The sequence below is a fragment of the Cajanus cajan genome, chromosome 8 (genome assembly GCF_000230855.2).
Source record: "Cajanus cajan strain Asha chromosome 8, NIPB_CcT2T_4, whole genome shotgun sequence".
Taxonomy (NCBI): domain Eukaryota; kingdom Viridiplantae; phylum Streptophyta; class Magnoliopsida; order Fabales; family Fabaceae; genus Cajanus; species Cajanus cajan.
Genome location: NC_138524.1, coordinates 29,767,395 through 29,783,665, shown reverse-complemented (window position 1 = coordinate 29,783,665; position 16,271 = coordinate 29,767,395). Strand labels below are relative to the sequence as shown.

The window sequence follows — 16,271 nt, the reverse complement described above, 5'->3', positions numbered from 1 at the left end:
ATTTTAGTTTAACCTATTTATCAAATAATTGATCTAGTCAAACTATTTGATAAATAGGTTAAACTAAAATGAATCTAAAATTTTCTATGCATGGACGGTTTTAAAACTATATATATATACCCAGATATAATATCTCGTGCACTACACTTATAAATTGAAGGAAAAGAAACCTAATGATGTGAAAGTAAGTTACCAACCTGAAAAAAAAAATTACTACACAAATAATCTTCACAGTATAAATTAAAAAGGTTTAAAAAAAAAATTAAACCTTAAACAATGGAGAAGAAAAAAAAAAAAAACATACAAAAGTCACTAAATGTTATTAAAATTACATCACATGCCTCCTGTTTTCACTGCACATTCTTCATTTTTCTTTAAAAATGGTGAAATTTTCATTTTCAGTGAAAATAAAAACAGAAAACACGTAAACCAATCAAGCCTAATAGAGTTAGTTAAACCATTATTTCGTAGGAGAATTAAACGCATATCCATACGTACGTTTTATTGGCAATGACCATTTCCTCTCTCTCTCACTTTGTCTTTTTATCCTTCTCTCTTTTGAAGTACTATATGCTTATACAAACACATTGGTTTCATCATCTCTTTGTGATTGTCTATTTATATATATATATAAATATTTTTTAATATATTTTTTCCAATCTGTGGGTCTATTATTATCTTCTCCCTTTTGTTCCACAAATTTCCTCTCAAGAACTCCTAGTTTATGATGATGGGTGGTGATCTAATCAAGAACCTGTTATTTTCAATAACCATGAGTCATTTCTTTCCTAACCAAAGAATATTATACATTTATCTCTTTCCTTCTCTTTCTTTCTATCTTTTTTTTTCAATTTTTGTAATATTGCGAAATCCAAAGATGGCTCTTCATCCACCTGCATGCACGGGGGTTACATTTTATTAGTTTTATTCAAAGACTCATTATTCTCAGGGAGCCTGTGAAGTTATAAGGTTTTATTGATTTTTTAACTTTCTATTTTGATCAAATATATCATTGACATCTCTCCTTTGATGAGTTTTCCTTCTTCTTTTTCTCAACACGCCAGTTTATAACGAATACCATTAGAGTTTGAAGTTCACATGTTAATCATCATATAGACTAAAATGATTTAATTTTTAATCATTGTAAATATATATACGCACACGTGCATATGACATTGACCACTTTTACCTTGTTTATTTGACATTTCATTATGACTTGAGATTTAATTTCCTTATGAGCTTAAACGCTTATATATTGTGCCATGCATTTTGTAGACATGATTCTTTCTCTATGTTAAAAGGAAATTCTAATGCATTCTACTTACTTAACATAAGAGGTTTTATGGTTGTGTATTTCTTTCGTTTTATTTTGAAAAAATAGTTACTTACTTTTACAACTTTCTAATATCAGGGCTTTTGACAGAAAATGAAACATGTTTTCCTTAAAGTATTTTTGTTAACAAACATAGGCAAGAGAGAAGTAAACCTTAAAGTACATTTAATATATGATATTGAGAAATTAGTTCATGTGTAACATATCATAATTAACTTAATTTTCAATGCGGTTTCGCAAAAGTTTCTCTTAATGGTTGCCATTACATTGTCCATTAATGGCATCAAAGCCTATCAAAGTGACTAATTCACTTAATGTAATTAAGAGTTACATTTTTCATTTTAACACCAACACTAATTACCAACAGAAAACAATCATAATGCATCCATGATTTTTTAAAAACATTGATAAATGCATTAATTTATGACGACAATATTATTTATTATACTAGTGGTTACTTTCCATGACAGTGATTGAGACATGTGGAAATTTATCAAGTCTTGAATTTCAAATGCAGATGAATTACAATCTACAAGAGACTCTCAAGATGGATCATGCTTGTAGAAATTCAGAAAATAATTTTGAAAGTCATGTCAAAGAGGTAAATCAAGCAATAAATAATGCCTCCACAGTTGACTACACAAACAATGGAGCAAGACAAATACACCAAACTTCTGAAAACAATTCAAACATGACAAGTGAACCAACATCTAAACCTCAAAAGTTAGAAAATCCTACTAGGAACATTTATGATTTTTCCACTACTCAACGCCCATGTCCAAGTGCAAGAATGCTTTCAAATTCTAACCCTTCAACCACCTCATTAGGAGTAATAACAGAAACTCCAAAAGTGTTTTCTTTACCTACAAAAGAAACCAACCAAGGTCAAGGTAGTGGCACTAACTCTCGTAGTGATAGTTTAGAGAACATTAGTAGTGGACATATTAAGCCACATACTGGAGGTGATGTAAGGTGGGATGCAATTAACATGGTTTCTAAAGGTAATGGTCTTAATCTTAGCCATTTCACACTTCTAAAGCGTGTTGGGTATGGAGATATTGGAAGTGTGTATCTTGTGAGGCTTAAAGGAAGTAATGCATTCTTTGCCATGAAAGTAATGGATAAGGCATCACTTGCAAGTAGAAACAAGCTTTTTAGAGCACAAACAGAAAGAGAGATTCTTGGACTTCTCGACCACCCATTTTTGCCAACTTTATATTCTTATTTTGAGACTGATAAATACTATTGTTTGGTCATGGAGTTTTGCAGTAGTGGTAGCCTGCATTCTCTTCGATTGAAGCAATATAACAAGTACTTCACTGAAGACGCTGCACGGTTAGTTACTGAAGAGTTGATTTTAGTTCAATGGCATGTGAGTACTTAAATACATTCTTATACATTGGACTTGGATTCTACCAAAGTGGTACATATGTAGGTCGACACATTTATGCTACAATAGTTATTATTCATGATCTTATTTTGCTATATATGTTCGATATAAATAATTAAACATAGTAGTTTTATTGTCTCCTTAATATGAAATAAGATGTCAGACAATTTCAATAAAACAAGTGCAGTTTACTTTATTTGTTCCTAACAATTATCCTTCTAAATTATGGATGTAAATTTATAACAATAATTGGAACTTATCTACCATTTCTGGAATAATTTTTTTATTGCATTCTTATATTGTTATTTTGTGTTTATACATACTTTTGATAATAAATGAAATAGTATTTGCATTTGCTTTCTTGTTTCTTATACATCCTTTTCGTTTTCCTATTCTATGTTGTAAAAAGAATACTAAGCATTTTCATGGTAATACTAACAGGTATGATATGCATATGCGCCAACTAATCCATTAGACCAATAGTACATTAGCATCATGTTAAGAATGCAATAATATTAAAATAAAAACATGTTGTTGAGATGTTTATCCTCAAATTTACATGATTAAAGTGAAAATTTTGATAATCTTTGTTTTGCCATCTAAATTGTGGAATAATAACCATTTGACTGAGCATTTCCGAAATAAGTTTTCAAAACCAATTTAAAAATTCCCTATCTTATTTTTTGCGACATGCAGGTTTTATTGTTCAGAGATTTTGTTAGCTTTGGAATACTTGCACATGCTAGGCATTGTGTATAGAGACTTAAAACCAGAGAATGTTCTGGTTCGAGATGAAGGTCACATAATGTTATCGGATTTTGACCTATCCCTTCGTTGCACTGTCAACCCTACACTTGTGAAGTCATCATCTGCACATGATCAACGTAGTAGTAGCAGTAATGGTCCATCTGGGGCCATTTTTCATGATGATCAAGTGGTGTACGGTTGCATACTGTCCTCAAGTTTCTTCCCACGCATTTTGCATCCAAAAAAGAATCGTAAGTCAAAGTCAGATTTTGGCCTCATGGTTGGAGGAAGCCTCCCAGAACTAATGGCAGAGCCTACAAATGTGAGGTCAATGTCCTTCGTAGGGACACACGAGTATCTTGCACCAGAGATTATCCGTGGTGAAGGACATGGTAGTGCAGTGGATTGGTGGACTTTTGGGATCTTCTTGTATGAGCTTTTGCATGGCATAACACCCTTTAAGGGCACAGGAAACAAAGCCACACTCTACAATGTTGTAGGGCAACCCTTAAGGTTCCCAGAAAAACCCCGTGTTAGTAATGTGGCAAGAGACCTTATAAAAGGGTTGTTGGTGAAAGAGCCTCAGAAAAGATTTGCTTATAAGAGAGGTGCCACGGAAATAAAACAACACCCTTTCTTTGATGGAGTGAATTGGGCTCTTATTAGAAGTGCTGCACCTCCTATTATACCAAAACCTTTCAACTATTCTAAATATGCTAGCAAAGAAAATGTGGCCCCAGTAGACAAAAAGATCGCAGATATTTATGCAAGTGATAAAAGTAGGCATACACAACCTGATTCTTCTCATGAAGATTTTGAGTATTTTTAGAAGTTTATGATGCCCTATTTAGACCAAAAAAAAATGTACTTACATCTCAAAAGAAATTTTCAAAGACATGTACGGTTTTTCCTTTTGAGCTTCTTTTATTTACATTCTTCCGAAAGAAACTAACATTTGCACTAATAGCCCCATTCTTTGCTAGTCGGGGCTCATTTTGCTACATTGCACGTGTTTCAAAAATATTGAGTGGTAAACCAATTATGACATGGAATATAATAGTGATATGTATTTTTTCTATGTACATAACTACGTACGGATGGTATGAAAGAAATTTTTAAATGTGTAATTGGATCGGGTGGAAAATGAGAATAAAGGAACCAACGTATTAAATGCAAGATTGATTGAGAATGGAATTATTGAAAAGAGAAAGGTAAAAAAAAATTAAAATAAAATAAAATAATTAGTTCTCTTGCCATATGTAAAGAGCATTAATTGGCTATATTATTTTACAATCATAGGCGTGGATGAATTTAAAATAGTGTATAGGAGAGATTGAAATATGACAAAATATGAGCCATGATATATTATTCTTCCTAAAAAGGAGTTTGAAAATAAAATAATAAAAAAAGGTGTGATTAAATGTTGAAGAAGATTCTTTAAATTGATTATGAAAAATCATAAAGAAGGTTGGTGAACACATGATAGCTGTAACTAACATTGATACAATTTTATTATTTTGTCAATCTATCTATTTATTATATAATATGTAAAACTTGATAAACAAACCATTGAACACCTGCATACATTTCACATTTACAGTGTGATGATGATACTTTAATATAGGGATGCTAAAAAAATCTGTACCCATAATACTAGTACAAAAATGGGTTATTACGTCACCCATTTTACGTCAGAAAAACGAAGCCCCGACGTTGTAAAAACGCGGTGGCAGTTCCGTAAATATTGGGGGACTAATTTACATCGGACAAAAGGGAGTCCGACGTAAATTAGTCAATCAACGTCGCACGCCACACAGGCCGACGTAAATTTACGTCGGACCACATATGCTACGACGTAAATTTACGTCGGACCACCACCACCGACGTAAATTTTCAACTAAAATGCCACCACCTCTCCATTTTTCATTCCCGCGCGTCCCACTTACGAAAATATTACTTCTTCTCTCTTATTCTCTAAGTCTCGAAGTAGCTTTGTTTCCACATTTGACATTTCTAAGTGTCTATTTGAGGTTAGTTTCCTCTGTACGCAATTTTTTTTTTTTATTTTGTGCTATTTGTTCATCTGGAACGGGCCGTTCTCCTTGCAGAACGGGCCGTTCTCCTTGCAGAACGGGCCGTTCTGCAAGCAATACGGGCCGTTCTGCTTAAATATTTGGTTTTGTAAATTGTTGATCTAGAACGGCCGTTCTGATTTCAGTACGGGCTGTTCCAGATGCATTAAAGATTGACTTTTTTAGGCATTGACCTTTAGTTTGCCATCGTATTAGTAGAAATATTTATGGATTTTATCCGAAATTACTATCGATTTTTTAGGTTTGTAGTTTAGGTTAGAAAAATTATGTATAACTGAGTCAATAGTTAATTTTTGTTAATATATAGATAATTTGTTGCTATATTGTTATTATCTTTTTTACTTTATTTGTCTATTCAGTTAATTCATTGTTTTAATAATCAGAGTTTAATTTTTTCAGGATTATGGAGGATTCTGGGTCTGGCAGTGGAAGGAGGGAAGGTAGATCTGTCACCCGATTGTCTGGGTTGACAGCTGGACGCATTGCCAAGGAGAGGACACCGGTTGAGGTGGATCCTCGTTCTGGCAAGGCATCAGGCCCAAATGCTGCCAAGTTTAAGAGCTATTTGGGAGTCCTAGCTCGACGGCATGTTTCTATTATCATTCCATCATGGGATGACGTTCAGGAGGCTGACAAGAACCTCATGTGGCAGGATATTCAGGTATATACTTTCACATCCCTTCAATATTATATAACTTAAATACATTATTTATTATTTGTGGTTATTTTCATAGAAAAATTTTGACATTCCCAACACTGAGGTCATGAGGGGGAAGATGTTATCTGCCCTTGCCACTAGGTGGAGAGACTTCAAGACTTTCTTGACACGGGAGTATGTATTTGGAGAGCGACAAAATGAGACTACCTGTCTAAAGTACCAGATCACTGATGAGGAGTGGATGCAATTTCGTGCCACTCGATTGGACCCTTCGTGGCAGGTTAGTTATTGATAACTCTTACATTGACACAAATACTTAAGGTATATTTTAATTAATCTCATTTTCTTTTTTGTATTATTGCAGGCTAAAAGAATAGCTGCCCAAGAACGACAGGCCAAGAATGATGCACCCCATCTCTTGTCAAGAGGGGGATATGAAAAAAAAAAAAAGAAATGAAGAAGGCTATGGCAGAGGCAGCAGGGGTTGAGTCTGCTAACCGTGTGGAGTCACCTCCCCGCCATGAGATGTGGATAGCAGCCCGGACAAAACCAGATGGGCAAATGACTTCTGAGTCTGCAAGGGTCGTTGCTGATAAAATAGTAAGTAAAAATATACAAACTAAGACTCTTCATTTCAACTCATTTAATTCATAAGTGTAGTTTAGGGTACACTTATTGTTAATATGTTGCAGGAGAGTTTAGTTGAGCAGAGCACCCAGGGCTCATTTGTTTCCCATGGTCGGGATGATATCCTCACAACGGCCACAGAAAGGCCAGAGCACGGAGGCCGTGTGTGTGGTGTTGGTGGTTCTTGGAGCCACCGAGATTTCTTTGGTGCACAATCATCGAGGAGCACTGTTGACTCTTGCAGTCAAGAGGCTATGCAGAGAATGGAGATGCATTTTGAAGAAAAATTGAAGAATATTCGAGAAGAGTTTGAATAGAAGTTTAAACTTTTGGCTCGTTCTCAGCAACAGACTGCAGTTGCTCATGATGGTGTTCGAGTCAGCACTAAAGGGAGTTGTGCTGCTCCAGATCCCTCACCAGATCAGACTCACACTGATGTACCAAACCAGTGTGAGTTATATGTTGAGGATGACCCCCCACGGTTAGTGGCTATTGGCCGAGTATTTGAGGGTGGCTCAACCATCCATGGTGTCCCTCTACAGCCAGACTGGACACGGGTTGTGGTTGACCAAGTTCAAGATGCTGCTGCTCCAATGCCATTGCCAAATACAGAGGTTCAACTAGTGGGGCAGGCAACCAACACATTCTTAGCTTGGCCAAAACGTTTGGTCATGCCTCTTTCAGCACGGGCAAAGGTAATTATATTATTGCTCTTTTATATTCTTATAATTCTATTATTTTTTAACTAATTTTGATTATTTCTTTAGGATTTTATCAATCTTGGTAAGGAGGTCATGAGAGAACCTCATGTTGATGATGCTAATATCGCAGAAGTTGAGGATGATCCCATATCTAAGCTTCTAATCATATTACCACGATTAAAGAAGAAGCCAATTCAATTGCAGTGGGACATTAAAGTTTTTGGAGTTGATAGCTCTGATGTTCCATTATACATATCTCTACCTGATGCATTAGAAATTGTTGGGGAAAACTCCATGTTAAATATTTCTATCATACAGCTGTGGGCCATGTAAGTCATATTTTCTTTTATGAGTCTAAATTTACAATAATTACATTTAACTTATAATAATTATTTGTGTTAGGTACATGGACAAATTGAGTGTGGATCAAGCACAAGCTCAAGTATATGGATTTATTGAGCATCAATCTAAAAATCAGGAAACGCTCAGGTCCAGATCCAGCAATATATGCAAACATGGATGAGTGACTCACAAAGAGATATATACATGGCTCCATACATTGACGGTTAGTTTTTTAATTGGTTTTTTAATCATGGTAATTTTATACCTAATTTGTTTGTCATACAATGTAGGTCCCATTGGCAGTTAATGGTAATCATTCCTAAGGAATACACCGTGGTGTGGTTTTGTTCACTACATCGAAAACCAAGCCACGAAGTTAAATGCCAATTACAAGGGTAACTAAATTTTTTAATTATGTTTTAAAACTGTAATTATGTATATTGACTAACATATGTTTTTATTTCAATTAATTAGAATCGTGTCTGGAACTAATATTTTAAGTGGAAGAGGCAGATCATCAAAGTCATTGCATTTCATATACCCTAAGGTTAGTAAATTAATTCATACAGTAAATAATATTTAAATTTATTGACTTTGGAAATAATAGTTATTTGTTTCTCATTTTAGTGTAATAAGCAACAAGACTCGTTTGAATGTGGCTATTACATCATGTATTGGATGAGAGCCATGGTTTTTGCGGGTATTACTAATTCTTGGGCGCAGGTAATTCATATCAAAATTTATTTAAGTATATTTACCTTTACGATAATTAACATTGCATATTAATGACACTTAAATTAATGTTTCAGGTCTTTCAAGATCCATCTCCATTGCCCGAAGATGAGATCATCAAGATAAGAGAACAATGGGCAACTTTTTTTCTTCAAGGTATATAATAGTTAGATTTTTAATTAAGTTTAGTTAGTTAGATATTATGTTTCTAGTTTGATAGTTAGTTAGTTTAGTTAGTTAGATAGCATTCACAAACATATGTTTTATAGCTTTTTTAGGATAATAGGATTTACATTGTCATAACTTATTCTTTTTAAGATTTATATATTATTTCCTTTTTATCATTCAATTTTTAAATATAATTTGAATTTCTATTTGGACTGCCTGGTTTAGGTTTGATATTCTGGACTATATATATATATGCAGGTGTTGGGTATATAAAAAATTAATAAACGTTTTAAAAAAAAAAACCCCAGAATTTACGTCAGACAAGACCATGTCCGACGTAAATTCTGGGGTGTTTTTAGGCCCATTTTACATCGGGATAGCTAAATATCCGACGTAAATTTACGTCGCCTTCGAGAGACGACGTAAATTTACGTCTCCCGTATTAACGTCGGCTGCGTTTGGGACGTAAAAAGCTTGAAATACCCGACGTAAAAAGGGTCCTTTGCACTAGTGTAAATAGGTACTCATAGATAATGGGTATGAATATTTTCTATACTTACACTAATAGAGCGGGTATGAATATTATAGTATTCATACATGTAGGTACCTACTAATATTTAATTATATAATTATATATTAAATTTTTTAAAATTTATGAAAATAAAGTACTTTAACAATTAATTTTTTTAAATTTGAGAATCATTATTAACAAAATTATGTATAATATCTGAATAATTTATGTTTTGACTTTTAAACTATAATTTTTAAAGAAATTATTATAAAAAAAATAAAAATTATTAATAAAGTATTTTTTAAAATTATTAATCTTTAAAATAAATATCGACATATATTTGTAGATATTGAAAAAATATATATGTGAGTATCTACTTAACAGATACTCACACAAATATGAAAACGAGTTTAGGACAGATATTTATCTAGGGATGAGTGGTAAGAGGCTACAACTTGTATCCAACTCACCCCTTTTACATCCCTATTAGTTAGGAAAAATAGTTGGTTATTATTTTTTCATAAATGTTATTTTACAACTGTTTGAGTTAGCTTCAAGGTTGAAAATGAATTTTCATAAGGGCTATTTGATAGGCATTCAAGTCAATGATAGATGGATTCGTAATCTTTTTTCTTGCTCAAATATATTCTTGTTTCTCTCCTGATATACTTTTTCCTTCTTCAAGACTTCTTCGGATATTATTTCTTCCCTTGAAAACTTTTCAAATAGTTCCTTTAGGGAGCTAAGACGGGAAGAGAGAAGTACAATTCACCAGGTAAAATGAAGTAAGGTATGCTTACAAAAGGGTATGGGAGATTAAATGATTAAAGATATTAAATTATTGACCTTATAGCTCTGTTAGGGAAAGTGGCGGTGAAGAATAAAAACTAAAACAAATTCTCTATGATATAAAGAAATAGTACAAGTACGGAGTAGACACATTAGGTAAGGAAGTCCATGGGATTATGAGCTTTTCTTGGTGGTCAAATATTAATTCCCTAGAAGGTGATAGTTTGAATATGCCTAGGGATGGATATCTAGGAACTATTGACAAAGAGAGTGAGTGATAGGAAGGAAACGTTTTCTGGAATGGTTGTTGGGTGGGTTTGGAATCTTTGTCTCTTAAGTTTCTAAGATTAAACTATTTGGTCTTGGAAAAAGGGGTTAAGTTAGTTAGTATGTGGCAATAGATGAATGGAGCACCATAATGGTTGGGGAGGTTGCGTAGCAATTATTTGAATGTGAAAAAGCTTTGGTGAAGGGTGTAGAATGTTCTATTGGGGACTTTATTCTTAATGCAATTATTGCACTTTAGTTGTATGTTGATCATTATATGGATTTTGGTACCTTTTGTACCATTTTAATATATCTCTTATTTGTTGTTCAAAAAATAATTCTTAATGAGAACATAAGGGACAAAAGGTTATGGGATGGGAACCCTAAGGGTTTTGTTGATTATAACTCAAATATAATGTATTATCTGTATGTCTTATAAAGTATTTTGTATGTATAGTTTTATAGGGTTTAGTTTGTCTCCATTCATCTAATGGGTTCAGGCTACATCCAGTCTATCTCCATTAGTATGACAGGTTTAGTCTGTCTACATTCATCTAATAGATTCAGTTTTTCTTTATTAGTCTTATGAGTTCAATCTATCTTCTTATAAGACTTAGTCTTAGTGTCTTGGATCCTTATATATATGTTCGAGGATCATTTCTAAGAGTGACACACATAAAGAAAGCATGAGAGCAAAGTGCTAAGTATGAGCATGAAGAGCTGGAAAGAAGATATGTAGAGAGGAAAAGATAACTGATTAGAGAAATTACCTAAATAATAAGTCTAACAAGACTTAACTAGTTACACCTCCCCTAATCTATTAATTACACCCTTAAGTAAAAATAATAGAATGAAAAAATTATCTACACTACTTGACCCAAAATACAAGGTCAAAATAAAGGAAAACATTTATAAGGAAAATATACAAAAAGAAGAACGAACTATGAAATAAGTCTATAACTCAACAGAAACTTAGGCCTTCTACCTTCACCTTGAACCCACTCCTCTTACATTCTTCTTGACATTGCCCTTGTCAAAGGTCCTATGGCCTTCAAGAATGGTTCCATCAACCATCCATTCCATGAATGTTATTTAGTTCACTAAGAGATAAACAAATAAGATCAACTAGAGACTACTTTTAGAAATAATAACGGGGTAAGACAAATTCTTGAAGTAATTATCGAACTGTCAAGGGTAGTCTCCACAAGCAAATCATAAATCAAACAAAACACAGATAATTTCAATTTTTAGACACATGCAAAAGAAATAAAAGAATGGGTTGCACCATAATCAAATAATACAATAAAATGATTCTCAATTATGAAACAAATACCTTGTATTAGATTCTTGGACTGAGTAGTTTAACACCACTAAGAGTAAATACTCTTTCAATAGTATTGGGACACCTAAATTGAGAATTACACTAGTAGAAAAATAGTCTTTTACGTCACTATTTTCTCGTCGGTCAAAACAAAAATCGACCTAAAAAAATGTGGTGGCATTTTTCTAATTTTTTTTAACTTTTTTACGTCGGACTTAATAAGGTCCGACGTAAAATGTAGAATCTACGTCGGAAGTATCTAATATCCGACGTAAATTTTACATTTTACGTCGGAATTTATTATATCCGACGTAAAAAAGGTTCATATATTAAAATGTAGGCACCTTCTTTAAACGTGCTAAGCTGGTAGCTAGGTTGGTTCTCTCCGCTGAAACAGGGCTTGAAGCCTTCAAAAAATTTTGCAGATCTGCGCCTTTTGGAGCTCCACTCCATCTTTTGCTTGCGGCGCGACTTTGGCTTCCACGACGACAGCGAGTCAAATGCTTACGTTTGTGGGAATGGTACGTTTCCTTTTCCCATGTACACTTAATTGCAAGTTCCATTTTTTATGTATTTTTCATTTCCTTTTCCCTGTCTACTTTCCATCTTCACTACTACTTGTTCTTTTCTTCATTTTTTGAATATTATTATTTTAAATCTTGCTGGTGTTGAGTCAAATGCGATTTCATAGACGGAGAGAACCAACCTACCAGGTTAGTTGCTCGGATGACTAACTCATACCCGCGTTACTTAAACGTCAGTAGCATGTTGGCGTGGAGCTGGCTCTGCACCCTCTCGTTTCTTCTACATTTGGAACAGGCCGTTCTGCTTGGAGAACGGGCCGTTGTGCAAGCAGAACGGGCCGTTCTGCTTGCACTCGTTATTTTTTTTTATTAATTTTTTTACTACTTTTTTACGTCGGACCTTTGTAATGTCCGACGTAAATTTACGTCGTTTTTACAACGCCGACGTAAATTTACGTCTCCTGAATTAACATCGGTAACTTTTTCGACGTAAAAAGCTCAAAATAACCGACGTAGAATACCTCTTTTGTACTAGTGTTAGCTCCTGCTCCAACTATGTGTGGCTTTGGCGACTATGGAGTACTAATATGACCCTTACCATTGCAATTGAAACATGTGATCTCCTTGTCGAGATAGTTGTAGTGTTGATCCCCATGTTGCCCACACTTTTAATTAGTATCTATCTATAGGTGTAGAAATAGAGCCTCCTACACTAGTAGCACCGCTCATAGCAGAGCCTCCAGCAACAGACTTGCTTCCATTATCTCTAGCACAATTCCTTTGAAACTTGGTAGGAGTGGAGTAATACTTACTCCTACTCTAAGAAACCAAATCTCACATCACGGACAGACCACCTCCTTTGTAGAAACTAGCAAAGGCACGGTTGTCACGACCTGATGGAGGACCATCCTTGAAGCATCATATAGGGCCTATCACAAGGTCCATGGCTAGGAGAGTAGAGGAAGATGAAGAACACACCACACCAAAAGTCATGATTATCATATGTGTGGATTTTGAGCCCTCTCCTTAGTTTGTTATTTTCTTTTCCTATTTTGCCCTTGTATTTTGGGGTACATTAAATATTAGGATTTTATTTTGTATTTATATTTAGCCTTTGTATTATGGGGCAAAATTAGTCTTAGGATTTATTTTAGGACTTAAACCTCAATTTATGAGGTCAAAGTCCATTTCTTTCTTTTTCTAGGCCTAAGGATACTTTAGTCTTTTAGGTGAAATGATAGTCATTTCATTTGGGCTGCATTTAGGACTCATTTAGGGTGCATTTGGACTCCAAATTTTTGGCCAAATGCTCCCAAGAAACCCTAGATGCCTTTCTCTCCCTATAAGTACTCAAGGTCACCCACCTTGTAGCCACTTTGGAAATTAATGAATTTGAGTGAGCCTTTGTGCCACTTCATTCCTTCCTTAGTCCACTAGGAAATCCATGGCCCCCTATCCTCTCCTCTCTACCTAGAGTGAGCTTGGGTCTTCCTTGGTTGGCCTTCATCATCCTAAGTGAAGTGAGCTAGCCTAAAGGAGTTACACCACCAAACACCATCCATTCCTCTCCTTTCCCTTTGAGCATCAACTTCACCTACCCCAAACATCTCCACCTCTTCCTTGCCCTTGAGGAGATCAGCATCACGTCATTCCTGTTGATCTTAGGAGAGCTTGAAGCTTAAAGAGTTTTGATGATCACAACATGCAACAACTTGGAGAGCACAAAAACAAAGTCAAAAGAAGAGTCAAAGAGAATGCTATGAACTGGAACTATGTAATAGAACTTAGGAAATGAATTTTTGTAATTGTGTGTGCTTTGTGCATTGAGCAAATCTTGTCTAGGATTAAGTAGGGAGTAGATGATGATGAGTTAAAAACATTGGAGAGTTATTTTGAGGCTTAAAATGAAATTTTAAGAACTAACTCAAAATAATCGATTATTGTTAAATATAATCGATTATTTCAGCAAATGGGCTAAGTGGCATGCCTTGCTGTAATAATCGATTATTTGCCAAAATAATCGATTATTTCAGAAATAACTCTCTGGAATAATCGATTATCCAGCTAAATAATCGATTAAATTGTTCTTGGTTGATTTCCAGAAATCTGAAGAACAAAATAATCGATTATTCTTTAAAATAATCGATTATCTGGGTTTGAACTTTTATAAATAGACTTGAACTCTTTTGAAACTTAAGACAATTGAGTAAGAACTGATAATCAACTTGTGAAAACGTTTTAGAGAGTCTGTGTGACATCTTGGAGAGTTTTCTTTGTGAAATCCAAGAGAAAAACGTTTGTGAAAAGCTTGTGAGGAAATCATCATCATCATCATACTCTTGAAAGAGGAAGACAAAGATTTGTTCAAGAATTCCAGGTGAATTCGTTCCATTTTAATTCTTTGTGAATCTTTGTGGAAAATCTTGAGAAGGGGTTCTCAAGTGGTGAAGTTTCTTGTAGTGGGATCTACAAGGGTTGCTTTCTTGGGGTCAAGAAAGTGGTTATCTTTTAGTAGTGAAGTATATGCATGTGTGTTTGCTTGTAAACCTTCTTGCTTAAAGATAGTGGAAAAATCTTAATCAGGTGGTGATTAAGGACTAGATGTAGGTCACATGTGGAGTGGCTGAACCAGTATAAAAGACTTGTGCAATCTTCTTCTACCCTATCTCTTATATTGTGTAATTCATTGGTGGAACTTTAAAGAAGATAAAACTTGATTAATAAGTGCATGTGAATCTTGATGGTTTGAATATGTAATTGAATATTATTGCTGAACCTTACTGTGTTGAATCAAGTGAGCACATTGCATTCATATCATCATAACAAGTCTTTAGGAGGGCTTTATTTGAAAATTCTGTCATAGAAAAGTTTTGATTGAAATTAAGATCCAAAAACTCTGATAAATTTTTAAAGGGTCATTAAATCCAATTCACCCCCCTCTTGGATTGTGCCATTCTTTTCTATCAATTCCAACTTGGAGAAGAGAAGGAATCAACAACTAGCCCCAATGGAGAAGTTGGTTCCATCACGACCGTAGATTCTACACTTGTTGATGAGCGTTAGGAAATAGGCCTTTAGTACAGGACAAAGAATTCCCAAAGGCCCAAGTATAGCATCAAAATGGACTAGGAAGACACTAGAAGGCCCAAAAACCCAAAAGTTGAATTAGGAGTCCAGAACGGGTCATTCCCAATCTAGAACGAACCGTTTTGACCCAGTTTGTTACGAGTTAATTTCATATCCGAAATGGATCGTTCTGATTTTGAAACAGGTCATTCCAGATTCAAAAACTTCCCATAACAAACTAATTCAGAATGGGCCGTTTCGATCATTGGAACGAGCCATTCCAGTTAGAGTTGAGGCCTATAAATAAGAGCTTGCGAATAGTGCAAAAAGGGGTAAAATGGGCCTATTTGAGTCCTGTATAGATCAAATATTCTCTCTCTTTCTCTCTTTTGTATTTCTTGACACTACAAAAAAAAAGGATTTTAGCGACCACAAAAATCGGTCGCTAAAATGCTTAAATCGGTCGCTATTTACTTTAGCGACCAAATTAGCGACTGATTTGAAGTGGTTGCAAAAACCCTGGTCGCAAAGTTTTTTAGTGACGAAAATATGGTTGGTCGCTAATTAGCGACTGAATTTTCGGTCACTAAGTGGTCACTATGATTATGGTCACCATAGCATATGGGGACCAATTTAGTGACCGAATTATACGTCGCTAAATTGGTCGCTAAATGTATTATTTATTTTTTATTTTTTTTAAAATGATTTTCCTTTTCGTCGCTAAGTCGGTCGCTAACATTTTTTTAAAAAAATCATTTTTTATTTCGGTCGCTAAATCGGTCGCTAAAAGTAAATTTTGATGTAATGTAAATACATTTTTAGTGGCTATTATATAATAGTCATTAATATTTTTATTAAATAATAAAATACAGACAATTAATTTATTGTCATTAAATAATTGTCAGTAATACTAAATTTTGTTGTAGTGTCAATATGGTGGCTAAGAGTATTATAATAAATAATTAAATTAAAAAAAATAATTCTTATAATGGTAATTTTTTA

General features: G+C 34.3%; 1 protein-coding gene across 1 annotated transcript; it reads left to right on the top strand.

The window, feature by feature from the left end:
* The first annotated feature begins 596 nt into the window (after positions 1 to 596).
* Positions 597 to 4,463, top strand: LOC109793530 (serine/threonine-protein kinase RHS3). The gene is made up of 3 exons (XM_083062717.1): positions 597 to 969; positions 1,851 to 2,668; positions 3,420 to 4,463. The coding sequence occupies exons 2-3, from the start codon at positions 1,851 to 1,853 to the stop codon at positions 4,297 to 4,299; spliced, it is 1,698 nt and encodes a 565-aa protein (XP_082918843.1). The 5' UTR covers positions 597 to 969; the 3' UTR covers positions 4,300 to 4,463.
* Positions 4,464 to 16,271: the final 11,808 nt, after the last annotated feature.